The sequence below is a fragment of the Anopheles coluzzii genome, chromosome 2 (genome assembly GCF_943734685.1).
Source record: "Anopheles coluzzii chromosome 2, AcolN3, whole genome shotgun sequence".
In the NCBI taxonomy this organism is placed as follows: Eukaryota; Metazoa; Arthropoda; class Insecta; order Diptera; family Culicidae; genus Anopheles; species Anopheles coluzzii.
The window spans coordinates 89,045,223-89,064,542 of record NC_064670.1 but is presented as its reverse complement, the minus strand read 5'-3'; the positions used below and the strand labels follow the sequence as shown (position 1 = coordinate 89,064,542).

The 19,320-nt window shown below is 51.2% G+C and overlaps 1 protein-coding gene across 1 annotated transcript in view; it reads left to right on the top strand.

The window, feature by feature from the left end:
• The window catches only part of LOC120947586 (unconventional myosin-XV), a 38,933-nt gene that overhangs the window by 9,704 nt on the left and 9,909 nt on the right, over positions 1-19,320 (top strand). The window contains exons 3-6 of the mRNA XM_040363041.2: positions 550-1,643; positions 3,792-8,145; positions 8,217-8,466; positions 10,722-11,869. Of these exons, the coding sequence (XP_040218975.2) occupies positions 550-1,643; positions 3,792-8,145; positions 8,217-8,466; positions 10,722-11,869 (6,846 nt within the window). The remainder of the gene's footprint in view (positions 1-549; positions 1,644-3,791; positions 8,146-8,216; positions 8,467-10,721; positions 11,870-19,320) is intronic.

Genomic DNA, 19,320 nt, shown 5'->3' with positions numbered 1-19,320 from the left:
CATTATCACGAACGAAAGCAAAAGTGAGTGTTGGCGTTGGTGCGCGCGTGCAATTGACCTTAGAGTGGAACTGGGAAACTCCTGAAGTTTGTGCGAAGTTGTGTGCCACACGTGTCATTTTCCAGCCAACACGGTAACAACAGTTGGTTAGGCTGGAACACGTATCTCGCAAGTAGATTCCGTTCCGCTTCGGCACCGGCACGGTTCTGGATGCGGACGGTTAGCTTCCATCTGGAACCATGGCAAAGAGGCGGCACACCCTCGCCGAGTCAGTCGCTGTCCCTGCTGCCGCAGCGAATCAAGCGCCGCCAGCGGCGCATGGAAACGGTCAGTGAACTTTCTCCCAGCGAGGGAAAAGAAAGTTTCGTGCGACAGCAACCAGCCAGAATCAGGAGACCGCCACGTAACAAGCTGCTGCCGGACGACGTACCGCCGAATGTATGAAGTGATAAAGTGTTAAAGCTGTACTTTTAAGACATGCCAAAGTGCCACCGCGATGAAGTTGTTGATCGATTGGTTTTTTGTTTTGTTTTTGTTTTTTGCTTTCAGCCGCAAACGTTCACCCTCGGGCCGAATGAGGGAAACATACGCGCCCGGCAGGATCTGGGCAAGACCGGCGTGGAGGATATGACCCAGCTGGAGGATCTGCACGAAGCGTCCTTGCTGTGGAACCTGAAGCTGCGCTACGACAACGGGCTGATCTACACGAACGCGGGCAGCATCCTGATCGCGATCAATCCGTACAAAATGTTCCCCGAATCGTACGGCATCGAGATGGCCAAGCTGTACTCGGGCCGGCCGCTAGGCACACTGCCGCCGCACCTGTTTGCGATCGGGTCGGCCGCACACGCAGCCCTCCCGTCGCCCCAGGTGGTCGTCATTTCGGGCGAGTCCGGCTCGGGCAAGACGGAATCGACCAAGCTGGTCATGCAGTACCTGGCGGCGGTCGTACCGGGCGGCGGTTCCGCCTCCACCGTCATCACCGAGCAGATACTGGAGGCCGCCCCACTGCTCGAGGCGTTCGGTAATGCGCGCACCGTGCGCAACGACAACAGCTCCCGGTTCGGCAAGTACCTGGAGGTGTACTTCAAGTCCGGAGCGATCATCGGTGCCAAGATCACGCAGTATCTGCTGGAGAAGTCGCGCATCGTCACGCAGGCGGCCGGCGAGCGGAACTACCACGTGTTCTACGAGCTGCTCGGCGGGCTGGCCGAGCCGGAGCGCATGAAGTACGGTCTGCTGGAGGCGGACAAGTACTTCTACCTGAACCAGGGCGGTTCCGACTGTGCGCCGGGCCGGATGGACTGGGCCTCGCTGCAGAGCGCGATGCAGGTGCTCGGTGTGACGGAGAGCGAGCGTGAGGGGATCGTCAAGGTGCTGGCGTCGGTGCTGCACCTCGGCAACGTGTACTTCCACCGGCGCCAGCTCCGGCACGGACAGGAAGGGGTCGAGATCGGGTCGGATGCCGAAATCAAGTGGGCGGCCCATTTGCTGCAGCTGCCATCGGAGGGCATCCTGAAGTCGCTGACCTCGCGCATCACCGAGACGCGTTCGGAGCGGCTCTACACGCCGCTCGGCATCGATCAGGCGCTGGATGCACGGGACGCACTGGCCAAGGCACTCTACTCGGGACTGTTTAACTGGTACGTACATACTGGCAGGTTGTTGCTCGCCTAAACGGTAGTTGGCCGTGAAATAGCTTCTAGATCATAGGTTGGCATACTTAAAAAAATAATGTCAGATTGAAATTTCTCAGAATTCGAACCTCAGCTTATGGAAAAGATTTTGATTCAAATTTATTCCCATGTTTTAGTGTGACTGAAGTAATGAGTGATGTCGCTATTGAAATGGCAGATAGACATGAATGTGAAATCAAATTGAAATACACCTTTCTGTGCCACAGACCTTATTACAGGATTTTCTATGGTTTTTGGTTATTGGAGTGCTCATTTCACGATTTGTATTTTTTAATCGTTATCACAATTTTCTCTTTGAAAATCAATTCAAATGATTCAAACAGTTCTAAAAAATGCCAATAAATCCTAACAAAAATCCCAAAAACCAATTGGAAATTATACAAAAATGTTTGAAAACAACCAAAAACCAAGGAAATACTTGTATCCCGTGTGGCCCGCACACTCTAACCTGTAACCTGTAACGAAACAGGGTTTTCCAAGTCACTTTCGAATGTGTTTATCATTATTCCTTGCCTCCAAGATGTTTTTCAGCAGCTGTCCAATGGTGTATTTGCATCATAATAAAATTTAAGTTCTTACACATGATTTTCAACATATCACAAATAACTATCAATCTTCATCCAGCTTGTAACTTGTTGAAAATCATGTGGAAGAATTGAAACATTATTGTGAAAAAATACAACATTTAGCTGCTGTTGAAAAACATTTTGCATGCAATGAAAAATGTCGTAGACATTGGAAATTGACTCGGAAACCCCTGTAAGACTATAGTGAATCCCAACAATTGTCTCTATCTTTTACCATACCTATAAGCTTATAGGGTTTTCCGAGTCAATCCGATTCCGAGTGAGTCCAATGTCTACAACATTTTTCAATGCCTGCGAGGTGTTTATCAACAGATGTCATATGTTGTATTTTCATCATAAACATTGTTCTGTTTTTTGCATGATTTTCAACACATCACATGCTGGACTGAGTTTGAGAGTTCTTTGTGATGGATTGAAAATCATGTGAAAGAATTGAAATTTTATTTTGAAGCAAATCTAACACGTGAAAAACATCTTGCCGGCGATGAATAATGCTGTGTACATTGGAGATTAGCTACGATACCCCTGTATTTCTCTGCCATGAGGTATTTATAATTAATCATTCATAGATGTCTGAATCTGGCTAAAGCAACCAACTTTAGTTAGTTTTCACGGCAAATATATTGTCAAGGACTGACTATCCGACTGCGTGGTACTGTATAAGTCTCGAAAGTCTGTATAGGTCGGCATGTCCATGTAGGACGTTACGCCAAATAGAAGAAGACCAAGAAGAAGATATCGTCATGAACATCTTAAAATCAACATTTCCATTTATTGTTGTTGTATTGTTTAAAACTTATTCTCTTTATTTTAAACGCCACACATGAAATTCACTTTTTAACAATTAAATAAGCGTAGCACGCACGTCTGACCCTTATCGCGGTCCGTAGGAGAGAGCCCCAGTTCGTGTATCGATCTCTTGCATCATGCAGAAGACCGATCTCCGATTATCTCTCCCGATCGGCACTCATCCTGTCGGCTTCCAGGGGTAGGCAACCTCTTTTGTCGCACACAACAATTGTCAAGGATGCAGCACAAATCTAGAAGTAGTTTTCACTTGTTTCATTGCTAGTAAAAATTTGTCTGCTTCATACATCTATAGAATACTCCGAAGAGGTTTTCCTTAGGTTTTAAAACTATAACGAAAAAACAATACCATTTAATTTTTTCACAAACCTTTCTAGATTCAATATTTTCTGCTACTAATGCAAACAACTGCGGGAACTTGCGGTGCGACATTGCATGTAGACTATTTAGTTGGCATAAATGAACCCAATTGTTTCAATCTTTATCTAAAAGGAACAACTCTTTTTGAAGTTGAAATCTGAAGAAAGACGACAAAATTGTTCACTTTACAACCTTCTAATTCAATTCCACAAATGTTCTTAATGTTTTGGCGGGTCACATGAACTAATCGTGGACTCTTACCGACCCCTGCTCTAGATTTGGAGCTTTGGTTGTAGTTCATTAGTAACATTTTCCACCCGTTCTGTCCTTCACTACCCAGGCTTGTGCTGCGGATCAACTCGATCGTGCACCGGGGCGGCACGCACGACGCGCAACGGCTGTCGATTCTGGACATCTTCGGGTTCGAAGATTTGGCCGAGAACTCGTTCGAGCAGCTGTGCATCAACTACGCGAACGAAAGCCTGCAGCTGTACTTTAACAAGCACGTGTTCAAGCTGGAGCAGGCGGAGTACGCGCGCGAGCGGCTCGAGTGGACCAATCTGGAGTGGGAGGACAACCTGCCGGTGATCCATCTGCTCGCGAAAAAGCCGGTCGGCATCTTCCACCTGCTGGACGACGAGTCCAACTTTCCGCGGGCGAACGATTCCAGCTTTCTCGAGAAGTGCCACTACAACCACGCGCTGAATGAGCTGTACTCGAGGCCGCGGGTCGGCGCGCAAGAGTTCGGCATCACGCACTACGCCGGCCAGGTGTGGTACTGCGTGGACGGTTTTCTCGAGAAGAACCGGGACGCGCTGCGCATGGACGTGATCGAGCTGCTGAGCTCCAGCACGGAGCCGCTGGTCGGCGAGATGACCAAGCAGTTGCGCGCCCAGCGGGATGTGGGCAAAACGCTGCCTAAGGGCTCGAACGGGCGCTTTGTCACGATGAAGCCGCGCACACCGACGGTGGCAGCGCGCTTCTCCGACTCGCTGCAGCAGCTACTGCAGTCGATGGCCAAGTGCAACCCGTGGTTCGTGCGCTGCGTCAAGCCGAACAACGACAAGCAGGCCCTGCGCATGGACATGCCCTGCGTGCTGCAGCAGCTGCGCTATCTCGGCATGCTGGACACGATCAAAATCCGCCAGTCCGGGTATCCGGTGCGCCTTCGCTTTCAGCACTTTGTCGAACGGTATCGCCATCTGATGAGGACGCCCCTGCCGAAGGGCACGCCGTACCGGGAGCTGTGCCGCTTCGTGCTGGACGAGCTGCCGGGCACGACGACCGAGGGGCCCGACTTCCAGCTGGGCGCAACGCGCGTATTCTTGCGCGAAGCCCTCCACCGCACGCTGGAGGCGAGCCGGGCCGACCGGCTGCGGCTGGCGGCCGTCACAATCCAGCGCACCGTGCGCGGCATGCTGGCGCGTAAGAAGGTGCAGCGCGAGGTGCGCGGTGCCGTCACGATACAGCGCTACTGGCGTGGGTACCGCGACCGCAACCGGTACCTAACGATCAAGAACGGCGTGGTCAAGTATCAGGCCCTGTACAAGGGGCACATGCAGCGCAAGCGGTACGCCAAGCTGAAGAACGAACTGAAGCGCCGCCGGGAGGCGGAACGGCTCAAGAAGGAGCGGACGGCCCAGCGGCTGGCCAAGGAGCAGGTGGAGCGCGGTTCCGCCGTACCGCTCGACATACCGGCCGAGTTGGCGTTCATCTTTTCCAAGTCGGAGAACTGGTCCGGCCAGCAGAGCGATCGCAATCTGGTGAAGGTGGTCGGAACCGTGCCCGGGCCTCCGTCGGCGGCCGATCTGCCGCCCGACCTGGATCAGTTCGCGTTCGGCAAGTTCAGCTCGGTGTACTGTAACGGGGTCAAGCTGGCACCGCGCCGTGACATCATCAGCGCGCCGTTCCTGTCGCGGGCCGCCGCCCGCGACCAGGACTTTAAGGACGCGATCGCCATCTTCAAGCTGATCATCCGCTGGACGACGGACGCGACGATGGACGCGAATCGGGAGAAGATCCTGGCGGACTACATCGTCCACAAGGGGCTGTCGTCGCGCGGGCTGCGGGACGAAATACTCGTGCAGATCTGCAACCAGGTGTACCGGGCGGACGAGACCGCGGCCGAGAAGCTGTGGACGCTGATGTCCCACTGTCTGTCCGCGTTCCAGCCGGGCTCGGCGTTCAGCAAGTACTTGATCAAGTTCATCGTGGACAATGCGCCCCCGAACACGAAGGAGCAGATCCTGAAGAAGCTGCTGCGGAACGCTAACGCAGGCCAGACGAACCCGTGCCGGCTGTTCCCGCCGGCCTGGCTCGAGTGGCGCGCCTCGTCTCGGCTGGCGGACACGGCGCTCGGGCTGAACCTGCCCGACAACAGTGTGCAGACGGTGGCGGTCGATTCGTGGACGACGTGCGAGGAGGCAGCCGCCCTTGCCATCTCCTCGTTCGGCATACCGAACCTGGGCTGGACGGTGGTGATCGACGAGTCGGACCAGATGACGGACTCGTGCGGGCTGGACTTTGTGCTCGATTTGGTGGCGGAGAAGGAGCTACCGCCCGCCTTCCCGGCCGTGCGAAGCGATATACTGCGCTGCGGCAGGAAGGGTGGTGCGCCGAGTGCCGCCCCGGGTGCGCACGATTCGGCTGCGGAGCCGAGCAGCCCCAAGCGGCCGCAGGTGCCGCCGCCCGAGCCACCGTCGATGAAGCGCAGCTCGCACGAGATACAGCTCGTACCGGTTGCGATCGGCAGCGGCACGAAGAAGCACGAGCCGGCCGAGTACGGTGGCGGTGGTGGTGGTGCCGCCTCCCGCCACCATATGGAACCCTCCAGCGCGGGCAGGAAGACGTCACACGATGTATCGCTGTCGCGCCATAAGCTGCGGGAAGAGCGTGCCTTCTACGAGGACAAGAGCCGGTCGCGCTCGCTGGACGATCTGCTGGCGGGCGAGGCGGACGACGCACTGCTCGCACCGGATGCGGACGAGCCGGAAACTTCGCTCACGCTGACGCTGGCCGAGAACCGGATCGGCAACAAGTACCGCTCGGTGGACACGATCGCACCGCTCAAGGAGCAGCACCCGCGCTTCGTCAAGTCGCAGTACGCCGGCAAGCGTTCGTCCGGCTCACACTCGCTCAAGTACGCGGAGAAGTCGGAGTTTAGCGTACGCTCGTCCGCCATGTCGGACACGAGTGAGGCACCATCGTTAGCGAGTCACGTGCGCCGCGTGCGAGTGCCGTCGCAGGCATCCGACGTCGACCAGTTTCTGGACGATCTGTTCAGCCCCGTGCTGGACGGATCGCTCGACGAGCTGTCCGACGCCCGCTCCCTGGCGGCAAGCATCCGGGGCGGAGCGCAGTTTGTGAGCGAGCTGCTCGCCACTGTCCGTACCGACCGCTCGCTAACCGACCTGGAGCAGTCGGCCGTGCTGGCAAGCGCTACGCAGGGTGGCACCACCCACCAGGCGAAGAATGCCACCTCGAACGGGTTCACGCCGAGCGCGCCGAACCCGATCGCGCCGCTGTCACCGCCGGCCAGCTCGTCCGGCTCGCTGCTCATGATGGGCTCGGTCAGCCCGGACGTGGTCATGCCGGTGTTTACCATCCCGCCCGGCGTGGACAGCACCGCCTACCAGCAGCAAATGCAGCGCGCCTTCCTCCAGTCCGCGATGGCCCAAAACATCCAGATCCAGCAGCAGCTGATGGCGCAAAACCAAGCCCTGCAGACGCTGCTCACGCAGCAGGACGGGGCCGGCCCATCCTCCTCTTCATCGCCGGCCAACCCGGGTGCCGCCTCACCGAAGCATGGCGGTGCCACCGGCTCGCCCACCTCCGTGCAACATTCGCCCATTCGCAAGATGAGCGCCAAGGCCGGCGGCCGCAACGATTCGACCGACCGTCCGATCGGTCCGCCCGCCACAACCACCTCCTTCTCGGACATGCTGCGCAACCGCAAAGACTCGTCCTCGTCCAACCTGATACCACCGCCGCCACCGCCACCGCTCCCACCACCGCTCGAGCTGAAAGATCCGTTCGAGGTGCGCCCGTTCCTCGATCCGTACGGGCGGGCGAAAACCGTGCGCATCGGCAAATGGCGCTGGCCACCGCCGCAAGGCGTCACCGCCAGCACCGAGACGGAGGAAACGTTCATCCAGTTCAAGATGACGCGCCAGAGCAATCGCAAAACGACGCCGCAGTCACAGCACAGCAGCAGCAACCTCGACTCCCCGATTGGCTCCCCGAACGGGGTCGAGTGGGAGGAGTTCGAGATCGACCAGAAGCTCCAGGAGCAGGCGGCACGCGAGGCCGATGCGGGCGGCAAGGGTGCGGGAGGCGGCGGCCAACAGCCGGGTGGTGCGGCACGGACGGCCAAGCGCAGCTTCGACATCGGGGCCGACCGGCCCGCCCCGAACAGTGTCGGCAAGCTGAAGCTGAGCAACGAGATGCGCCAGCGGCTGGAGCAGGTGACCGCGGGCCACTCGGTCCGCTCGTCCAGTGCCAAATCGGACCGGCCCGAGCGCACGCCGGCCAAGCTGGAGGATACGCGGCGCATGATGCTGGAGCAGCAGCTCGGCGGCATGAACCCGCCCGGTGGCGCCAAGTCGCCCGGTGGCGATGCGGTGCCGTCGGTCAAGACGCAGGTGCAGCGGATGGAGGCAAGCAAAAAGGGTGCCCCAGCAACGGCCTGGCCCACGGTAAGTGCGATTGTGCGGTTGCGCGCACTCAGGAAGAGCTGAATGTGCTGATCCTGTTTGGTTGATTTTAGGTTTTGCCACCAGCACCACCTGGGCCGGCACCGCCACCACCGATCAGACCGCCGACGTCTACTCCACCGGCTCCGCCGCCACCGATCCACGGCAACATGATAGCCGCCCAGAACGCGCACCAGCAGAACCAGTCGGAGATTCCGTCGTTTGTGCAGCGCCAGGAGCGCGACACGTTCGGTGCCAAGGATAGCTTCATGGACTCGTGGGGTCGTGCCGAGGCAGCCAAGCTGGATCTGGTCTACGAAACAAGTAAGCATTCACTCATTTCCGACAAAAGAACATATTTAACATTTAATACACTTTTATGAACTTTTTTTGCCTATCAAGAGGTGGTAATGACGTAATGGTGATCAAAAAGAGATAGTAGGTGGTTTTAAGGTGATTTTTTAGTTAGTAGCGATGAAGATTAAAATACTTGTAGAATATGTTGAAACTTCAAAAGACATAGACGACAAAGGTTCATTAGAGCTATGCTGTCGCCTTTTAAAGTCAATACTTAAGAATTCAAGATGTCTTAGTGTCCTAGTTGGTAAATTGATAATTCTGGTCAGCAAATCTGGGGTGTTAATGGCATCCGAGAGCTTTTTTGCCATAAATACACTTCAGGCAACCCTGCGTCGTTATTTTAATGACTGTATTACCGACATTAAGCACCATGTGCGATACGGAGCATAGCGCCAGGGGCTGTTTTTTTTTGTTTTCAAACAAACTAGTATATTTTCTTTAATGACTCAAGCTCAAAGGACTTAAGACAATGACGATCAATTGTGATAGTTGAGTGGCGGTTAACGAAACCTAGCATTGCATGGGCTTTGCTCAAAATCGTCTCATAATGCAAAAATTTAAAGTACACCTGTCTGATATGGCTTCTCGCACGTTACGCAATATAACTTTTGCATTAAACAATGGATAAAAATGGAGCCGGTAGTAGGCAAAAAAACTGAGAGAGATCATTTCTTTCCATGAGGAAGGTAATTATTTAAGCTTTCTTGCAAAACCAAATCTACGACCTTACGAGCAGCCTTTCGTGAGCTATCTGGAATTTTCGCCGTAGCGAACTGAAACATGCGTGCAGGCATGTATTGAAGATCTACCTCTTCCTCTTCAGTTTTCGCAACAAATTTGTTGGTGTATAGCAGTGATGTCAAACTCGTTTTGGGTCGTGGGCCGGATTACGGTTCAAAATATTCTCGGGGCCGCAGTTGAGCAGCGATCATATTCAATTGCTCCAGATATCTGCTATCTTTAAAGCTACCTGGACATTTCTTTAAACTTCGTATATTGCCTGCACACAATGACACACGAAGTACAAATGCTGCATTTTGACAACGGTAATAACTAACAACTATAAATCAAAATTTATTACTACACCGTCAAATATTGGATAGATATGTGGCCATTTTGTTGAGCAAAAGGAACTACCAGCATACAGTCGACCTCATACAGTTGTTACTTTTTTTTAGTTCTTGGTTTTTCATGGTTATATCGACCTGGTTATATAGAATATATCGACCTGATGTTTGCAGAACCATATCTAAAAAGTACCCTCATCAATAAAGTGAAGAAAGAGGTATTCCAATACTTCAATTCTGAACTTTCCGAACTCAATGTCGTAAAATGGTTGAAAATATTGATAGTCTGACTTTAGATTGCTCTTAGGAAACAACTACTAAAACACTTGCTACATGCCTTCCGCAACAAGTAACTATGTGTAACTTACTTCACTCTTCTAACTTAATCGAACTATTAAAACTGAATGTTAAAACCTTCTTCCTCAGTGGATAAACATTAATACACCCGTTTTTCTTATCTTATAATTTACAATCTATCTCTGCTCCATTCAAATAACTATCAAAGTTCTTCTCGGACCGGATTGAGAGCATTCGCGGGCCAGACATGACAAACGTCTGGTGTAGAGCTTGTTGATCCAGAAAATTTGGAAAGAACGCAGCTCGGGGATTTGGGACCGGTTCGCGTGCTGGGGTGTCATATTGAAGTTCAGTCGAAATTCACCTAAAATGCATTGAGTTTTGCGTCATTGCAGCCGCTACGAAGCCTGTGGACCCGATTTCTACTTCCTGATATGTTTGTTTATGTTTCCCAAGTACTTATTCACTGTTTGGCGGGCTGCATCGACCTACCTACCGCCGCGATGTAGCCACTTGTCTCTCGGACTTCAATTTCAGCTTCCTTTGGAACCTCAAGTCGCTAAGGGTAGGCGGCCATTCGGTACCGGGCTTTCATTCGGTGCTCTGATTGTTGTCTAATAGTACCAAGATGTTGTAGGAGCCTAAAGGACTCATAGTTATTATTTTTTACGAAGAATTTCTTGTTTAATAGATAAGAGCTTAGTCATGACAGTACCGCTTGTGTTAATCCCATGCGCTGAAGCTTAGCAAAGAGTATTGAGTGATAAACTCGGTCGAATGCGGCCTTCAAATCTATGTATATAGTATCTTCACCTGATTTAAGTAATTAAATGAGTCCGATATCTTTTTTTGCAGGTTTCAAGAAGGAAATGATTATCGAACGCGAGCGATCCCGGTCAAGATCACGTTCCCGTGATCGGGAGAACTTCTCCGAATCGGTCTGGGATCGTTCGGAAGTCGAAGGTCCATCGTCCACATCGAGCGATCCGCGCGATCGCGATCGTGGCGACAAAGAGCGGGAGGCCCGTGAGCGCAACTACGAGCTGACCCAGCTGCAGCGTGAGAAGGAAAGCAACAAAGTGTTCCACCCGTCGTCCTACACGAAGGACAAGCAGCAGCAGCACCACCACCAGCAGCAGCACCACCAACAACACCACCAACAACACCAGCAGCAGCAACAACAACAGTCGCAATACCAGCAACAGTACCAGCAGCAGCAGAAACAATACTCCGCGAACGCGCCGGGCTCGGGCATTGCCACCTTCAAGACGCACATGGTGCAGAAAAGTGTCCAGGAGCGGGAGCGCAAATCGTCGGCCGCCACCACGAACGGTTCGGTGTACAGCGAGAAGCTGGACGATGGGGCAATGGCCGATCCGCCCGCACCCGTCCTGCCAGTGCAGATGAACCCGTCGCTGAAGGCGCCGGCGGCCGCCTGCCTGACGTACAACCGCGTCACCTGGACGCTGCGCGTCCGCAAGGAGGTGTTCCGGCCGAGTGAAACGGTGACGGCACCGGCCGCACTCGATCTGCTGTTCAACCAGATCACGGCCGACGTGTTCGGGGTCACGCCGTGCATGCGAATATCGCCGCAGGAGAAACGGCTGGCGGTGAATCTGCTCAGCAGCCACGGCATCACGGCGAACGGGCACAGCACCGCGAAGCAGCACGTGCGTGCCATCGTCAAGCGCCACGTGCTCGATATGGCCCGTGGCTGGCCGCTGTACTTTGCGCGGCTGTTCGTGATGAACGGATCGCCCTCGATCCAGGAGGGCACGCTGCTGGCCGTCTCGCATATGGGCGTGTATCTGGCAAGCAAGGAGCCCGAGTTCCTTTCGATTCAGCGCGCCATTCCGTTCGATGACATACAGAGTGTTACCACGCTGCCGCGGCCGCTCACGCTGCAGCTGACGCTGAAAACTGGCGCCCGGCTGGTGATGCACGCGTCGAAGGCGAACGCGATCCAGGTGATGGTACAGTCGTACCTCGCCGAGTACCGTCAGGTAAGGCTTGATAACTTTATTTTATGTTTATGCTTCGTTTGGGGATATTGCTGGCAGAAAAGAGAGGAAAAAAAGGTTTGTTTGGAACGACTCTTCGGTTGTTTATACATACAAGTCACGACCCACGGAATCAGCTTGCTGTGTATTATTTACACAATTCGTAAGGTAAACTTTGTGATTGCATGTTAAGTTTTTGTTTACTGCGTAAGTTACTTTTTTTACATATTACGTAACCGCAAAACATCAAAACTGCTGTAAAAAATAAAAAAAAAAAAAATACAGCGACACTAGTCTCGTGTAAGCACGTAATAGGATAATAGCGTTGGCATCGAATATTTACAAACATGTTTTACACTTGCAATGTTATCAACATTAGTCAATTCTACAATCATTTCTATTTTCTTTATTGAACATGTTTTTACTTTCTTTCCCATTATATTTATATTTAATTTTTTTCTTTAAAAAAATTTTCATACCTATTAATTTAACCCTAGGACATCATAAAACAGTCTGATATGTTCGTTGTTTTTAATATAAGGATTGTTTTATATTTGTGCAACTTCCTACATAAACTTTTTTTTTATGCTCAGTCTGCACTAATATTCGTTCTTGCTCTGCCACTACCATATAATGATTTTGGTGTTATCGCTTTTTTGGTTTTATAATGTGGCAGACTATTGAATTAAGGGAACCATATCTTTGCGGTGTATGAAGTGAATAAAATTTTCACAGAAAAGTTGTTTGGATTTATTTGCGATTGAGCTCTTTGTAGCAACTCATTTACTCAACTTTAACCGGTCTCGTAGTAAAGTCGTCAACTCGTACGACTTAACATGCCCGTCATGGGTTCAAGCCCCAAATGGAACGTGCCGCCATACGTAGGACTTTACTATCCTGCTATGGGGGGTAATCCAAAAGTCATTAACAGCAAACCCCACAATTGGTACTGGCAGACCTTGACCGACAACGGTTGTTCAGCCAAAAGATAAGTAACTTATACCCATTCACTGTGAATGATATCGTTAGTGATGTCACATACCGTTTTGTTAATTAAATATCGATGAGTTTTTAAACTCTACCTCCAGTTAGAGTTGGTCTCCTTCAATTATTCAAAGTGGCTGAAATCAATTGGGACTTAAGTAGCTCTTTAAAGAATTGAATCATATTAAACTTTGGACCGTTCCTCCTGAACAAAAAAAAACCTTTAAATCTAAGCGTCGACTCAGCAGGTACTGGTGACTTCTAAGGTAAAAGAATAAAATAATTTACTCGCCATTCTAACTGATCCGCTCTAAACTTACTTTCATTACTGAGAGGTCTTTTTCCTCATTAGTTAAAATGTATGCCACCCGAGGCGCAAATGCCAAATTATGCAAATTACTGTTAGTTAATAGACCTCTCAATTTTCTCCTACGCACTTTTAAAGCTTTAAAAGCTAAGCTAGCTTTTAAAAGGCGTTTTAATCATCAAATGCTCAGCTGTTCAACAACAATACTGTTCAGCTTTTTGTTGTTGAACAGTATAAAACATATCGGCCAATTCCTTGACATAGCCGTTCAATAGTCGATAGAGTATAATAATCGAACACAAAAGTGAACCTTATATTTTTTAAACGTCGCTTATTTTGGTTTAATTTTTAAATAACGACTTCAATGAACTCCAGGATTGTTTAATGATGCACATTAAGTCCGGCATGCAATTTAATGTAAAATCTAATTCTCCTAAGCCAAAATAATCAACCATCTGATAATGATGCATAGCCGATACGTTCAATATTCATTGTCTTTAATTTGTTGAACGAAAGCGAAACCATTCAACAGTTTCCAATTATTCATCTGTCATAAAGCACAATCCTTATCCTGGCATCACGAAGCGAGCTAATTACCTCACATTAGTATGCACATTTTGCCACATTTTCACCCAGCTCGCCGCTATACTTTCGAATGCAGCCGCGTGTGAAATGCAGTCCTAACCAAATAATTATGGAACAATACCAGTTGGGTGCAGTCGGTGCCACGCAGTTGCATGCACATGCACCCCTTAAGTCGCCTTTAACGCCTGGAATGATTCCATCCAACTGCGAAGGATTATATCATACATGCGAAATGATCATCTTTAAAGACTCTCGCCCCCCATCACTCTTGAGCCATTCGTCGCGTGGCGCTGTCGATCGCGCTGGATCATCGCTGCCATCGTCCAACTCCCATGCATGCGGACGATTAAGTTATGTATTGGCTTCGTTTCACCTTGACGCGATCGTGAAGTTCATTAACGGACGCATTGAAAATTATTCCAGTGCGCGCGGAAAATGAAGGCAAGGACGAAGTGAAGACAAACCAAACAAACCCCCGGAGCAGATAGAGAGGAGGGGGGGGGGGGTTTAAAACCAAGCGTGGCGTGTGAAGAAATCGATCGATGATATGTGCTGTAGGATGCATGGGGCAGCACAGTAAAAGTGAGAAAGTTGGCAATTATCTGCATCCGGATGTGTTGTCACCGCCTGCACGATGCGTAACCAACTAGCCAGGCGGACACTTTTGCCGCGATGCAGCGTTAATGCTGTAATAAAAACACGTTATGGAAAGCCACCGAATGACGTCTGAAGCCATCCGATGGACAATTTGTTATCGTTAGTAACTCGCCAGCTCGATAATTCTATGGCAATTTTTCTGGATTATTGCTTTAAAAATGAGTTTATTTATCTTTTTTACTAAGCTTGCAATAACAAAAGATTTTAAAGCCTATCTATTAGCTTCAATCAAACGAATGCTCTTTTTGTTTTTAATGGTATTTTATTGTAGTTATATGAAATAGCTAAAACCATAATCATACCTTCCTCGTTTACGGATGCTCCAGCATGCATTGCTATCAGAGGCATGGCCACATACATCTTCCAGCATGCTTTTCATACATTAACGGGTATAGTTCAGTTAACCAGCGCAAAAAAACAAACCATCAATCATTCCTACTTCTTGCAGTAGTTGCACATATGCTCACAGCAAACTGGACAGCCATCGAATGATCTAGGCGCCAGCGAGCAGGAGTGAAGATGATACTGAAGATACAGAGACAGTTGAAAAAACGAGAAAGAGAGAGAAAAAACACACCAATCCCAACTTACTCTTCAATCAAAGATGGAAAAGATTGTGTCAGTGGGCAAGAAGAAGAGAACGAAGATATCGGAGGAAACTTGTGAAAAAGAGCACCACCAAAGACTGATGGAAAACTCCGCATCGGCAAAGCAAAGCAAAGAGATGAGTCTGTGAGATATTAAAAACGGGGCGAGAGACTTGAGCGGCGAAAGAAACGAACCCCCATACTTCAGTCGTTAGGAAAAGTCGGGGAAAAGTATCAACTGTACCGATCACTTCGGACCACAGCTTACAAGTCTGCAAACTCTGGAAAGATATCACAGGAGAAGGACTGCATGTGTGTGTGTGTGTTGTACTTTCTCGAAGCTTCAAAAGAAATTGAACGCCTGAAAGCGTGATCCTACCACACTTGGCCGGAACAGTTCCGGTGGGGTCAGCCTCCCCCCCGTGCCGCCGTCTCACAGATCGAATATCGTGCGCACACTGCATATATCCAACGACGCCCGCTGCGCGTGACGGATAACGTCACCAAGATAAGACAATCCGCCGCCCTCATCCATACGCGTGCGAGCGCGAACGACTGCGCACGTGCGCGAAGGGTGCCGTTGCGTAGGTGTTGTAAAATCGTTGCGGATCGGGGGGAGTGGATTTTTGTTTTTAATCTGCCCACCGTTTTAGCTTTTTCGACACCATACCACCGAACGGCGCAGCACCACCAGCTCCAGGGCCCGAGAGTGGTCGAGAGTTTAGGGTGAGATTTTGCACAGGCTTTTACGCAGATTACGGAGGTTGCAGAGCGTTACGCGGGTTGGCACGTTCTCTCCGTCCAATAACTTTCCATTCGGGTTTTCTTCGGGATGGAGTGGTGTCCGAGGGAGGGAAACGTTCGCGAAGTAGTCGCTGCAACAACCCCTAAAACAGGCTTCGAAAGCATAACGCAGCAGCAAAGAGAGCAAAAACACATTTGTCTGACTCGCGCGCGCTCTCGTTCTGCCTCTCTCGCTCTCGCTCTCTCTTTGGCGCTACTTCTTTCTCGTTTGGGGCAGAAAGCATTGCGCTCTTTTTCCCATTTTCTGGCCTGAGGGGAGGAAAGGGGGTTTGCTGCTTTTTTATTATGATCTTCATTTTACGGTGGCCGCTCTTGCACATACACACACACACACACACACATAGAAAACCTGCCGGGGTCCGTCAGCGGTGGCGTTCGACGCGAACAGTTAGTTCACATTCGGACCGCGATCGTTCAACATTCCACGGATTAGGCTGACGCATACACACGTGCACACACACACTCGCACGCAAGCCACACCAAAAAGGAAAACTGGTATCTGGTGAAACGGCGACGATGAAAACCGTGCGGTGGACGGAAGTGATCGAAGCGCGTACCCGATAGTGGATCGTACAGTGATGCTGCTGCTGCTGCTGCTGCAAGGAAGGAAGATGTAACGGATTTGGGTCAAGCCCCGGGCCTGGGTATCACGCACCAACCGTAGTGGAATTGAACAAACTTAGATTGAATGCAGTGCCCAAACATACTCAAAAAGGGAAAAGGAAATTAAAAAGCTTCCGCAGTTTTGTACGATCACGGTGGTGCAGTCGTGTGAAATGTGCAGCATGGTGCAAGGTGCTAAAGTGTACTGGTGGTGACCAATATAGGCGCTGCAAAGCCAGCAAACGGTTTCTGGGTGAAGCATTTGCATTGGCGATTGCCGTTATTAGGCTAGCATTCTTCTGCTCGGCGTCCGGCGTGAGCGTTGGGCTTACATTATTTCTAACGGAATTGGCAAACTGAGTGTGAGGAATTGTTTTTGATTTGAGTGTCCGTGAAGGCAGCAGGCCGCTAGAGATCGTTAGCCTGTACGGGGCAGTGTGTGTATGAAGGCAAAAGTGTGAAGTGTGGCTTGAAGAAACGCGCAGCAAGTGCAAACGAAGCAGGATTAACAGTTAGCTTTTGAATTGCCACAAATTGGCCGCTCTTTGTCCTCCCCCCTTTCCTGGGCTGCTGATGCTACGGGAGAGCACGATCCGGGAAAGATCGATTGGAGAGGCGAGTGACGAAAGAGATTAACACGGTCTGCCCCTGGGAGACGGTGTAATGGTGGCTGCTGTTGTTGTTGTGATATGTGAAAGTCCCCATCTCAGAATTTCGGTGTGATTAGCGGTCCTCGGGAAAATTCGTACCCAAACAGTAGTGAGTGAGTCGGTGAGCGCCACCATGAGCCTTCTGGACGATCGGCGAGGTGGGCTCGAGTCGCTGCAAAGTTCGTACAAATGCTACGACGGCATCCCCACGCCCAGCCCAATCGGCGGTCGAACGGGTGCGCACGATGCGGGGGTCGTCAGTGAAATAGCGCAAAGTTCCCGATCACGTGGCGGATCGGCATCGGGATCGGCCGACAGGCGCCAGATGGGACGGCCCTCGGCCGCCTCCAGCCTCAACCGATCGCCCTCGATCGACAGCCTGATCGAGGCGTCGGACCAGGCCGGCTCCGACCTGGACGACCGGGGCGACGACGACGACCTGGAGCGGCTGTCCGACTCGGACTCGATCGCGGAGATCGGGCGCATCACGGGCCAGATACGCGTCGACGTGCACCGGCGCAGCGATCTGGACGATGTGAAAAACGTGCAGCCGCTGGACGGGCCGGTGATAAAGGCGTTTCTGGAGAAATCGCACGAACAGTGCGAGTACACCAATTGCGGCTACCGGAGGCGGCACGACGGCGAGGAAGGCAGCTGCCGCTCCGCCGAGCCGGACATCATGGTGGCGGATGAGGCCGGGGGGACGGGGCACGGCAGTCGCAAAACGTCACCCACCACACCGGCGGCCATGCTGCTGGGGCATCATCAGTACAGTGCCGTCTCGCCGCTCTCGTCCTGCCCGTCGTCGCCGGGCGGTGGCAGTGCGCCAGCCACCACGTCCCACCACCCGCCGGGGGACACGATTTCCAACAGTGCCAACAATGTCAACGGAAGTAGCAGCAGCAGCAGCAGTGCAAGCAGCAGTGGAAGCAGCAGTGGCAGCAACACCCTCACCAGCACCGGTTCCCTCTCCGGCTCGCTGAAGAACCGCCGGAACAGTATCGCCAGTTCCGGATCGGTCGGGCGCATGGAGACGATCATCGAGGAGCCGATCGAGCCGAAGGTGTCGGTGAAGGAGATTCTGGCCCGGTTCGAAACGTTGCGCGAAGCGGCAGAGGTAACATTGCACCCGGTCCACCATCAACCTTCCCGCTTTTGTCCAGCTCCAGGTCCAGAGCACAAACCGCTTGCGTGACGCTTGCGCACGCATGGGAAAGACGCGCAAGTCACAGCAAGTCTCCCGTTTGCGTGTTGATTGCGTACAGCTGGGCGATCTCTAGTTGATGGTACCAGTTTACCAATCAAAGGGGTGAAGGGGGGAGAAGGGGTGTGGGGGTTGAGGGCAGAAAAGCAGATCATAAATCGGTTGATTTCTTTTTCTACCCCGTCTCTGTTGTCTTCCGCCTTTTGCGCCTGCCGGTTGGCGTATTGGAATTGCAGGCGAATCGATCATTAATTTTCCATTTCCAGTCCAGCTTGGACGAGGGAGGGCTGCTGCAGGGCAAATAGTCGAACCGGACCGTCGCCACAACGCGGTGGTAAACGCTCACATCACCCAGCCCCCATCGCTTTCTCAGTGCAACAATGTGCGTGTGTGTGTGTTTGTTTTTTTTTGCTCTCAAACACATCCCCATTTTCCAACCGCTCGAGATGAGCGAGATTTCTCCTCTGCTCGATCGATAATGTCCACGGCACGCCACTGGTGCAGTTCGTTTAGGTCCGAATTGTTAGATTGAACGCCGTGCGCAAAGTGCTGCTGATGGAGGTCGCGCGCGCGTTTGCGTTTCGTGCGTAAGGGTAAACGGGGCAAAATGAGCATGCGGGGCCAAATGGGTACCCTTGATTTAAGAATTATTTCACTTCAAGGATAAATTCCAAGGCTCAAAATGTATTCATTGGGAGTGTTCTATGAACACCATGTAAGTTGTATAACCCGGAATTAAAAAATAATCAAGCAAAATACAAAATAATGGTCACAGGGATGCGTGAAAGTTTTACATGGTGTATTTTTAAAGATATGATATTTCTGTACAATTTTTCTGAAGAAAGCAAGGCAAATGGATGCGTATTTTTATTAATATAACCAAAAATAGAAAAATGCTTCACATGGAGGAGAATGGGTAGTCATGCTTGAGGCAAAATGGGCAGGTGCTTTTGACGTGCTTGGTTGGGCTATGGTGTTGTATTTGTCAACACAATAACACTCGCAGGCACAACTTCAAAAGATTCAATTTCGTAGATTGAAACGTGTAAACAGTGTTTCAATTTTAATAATAT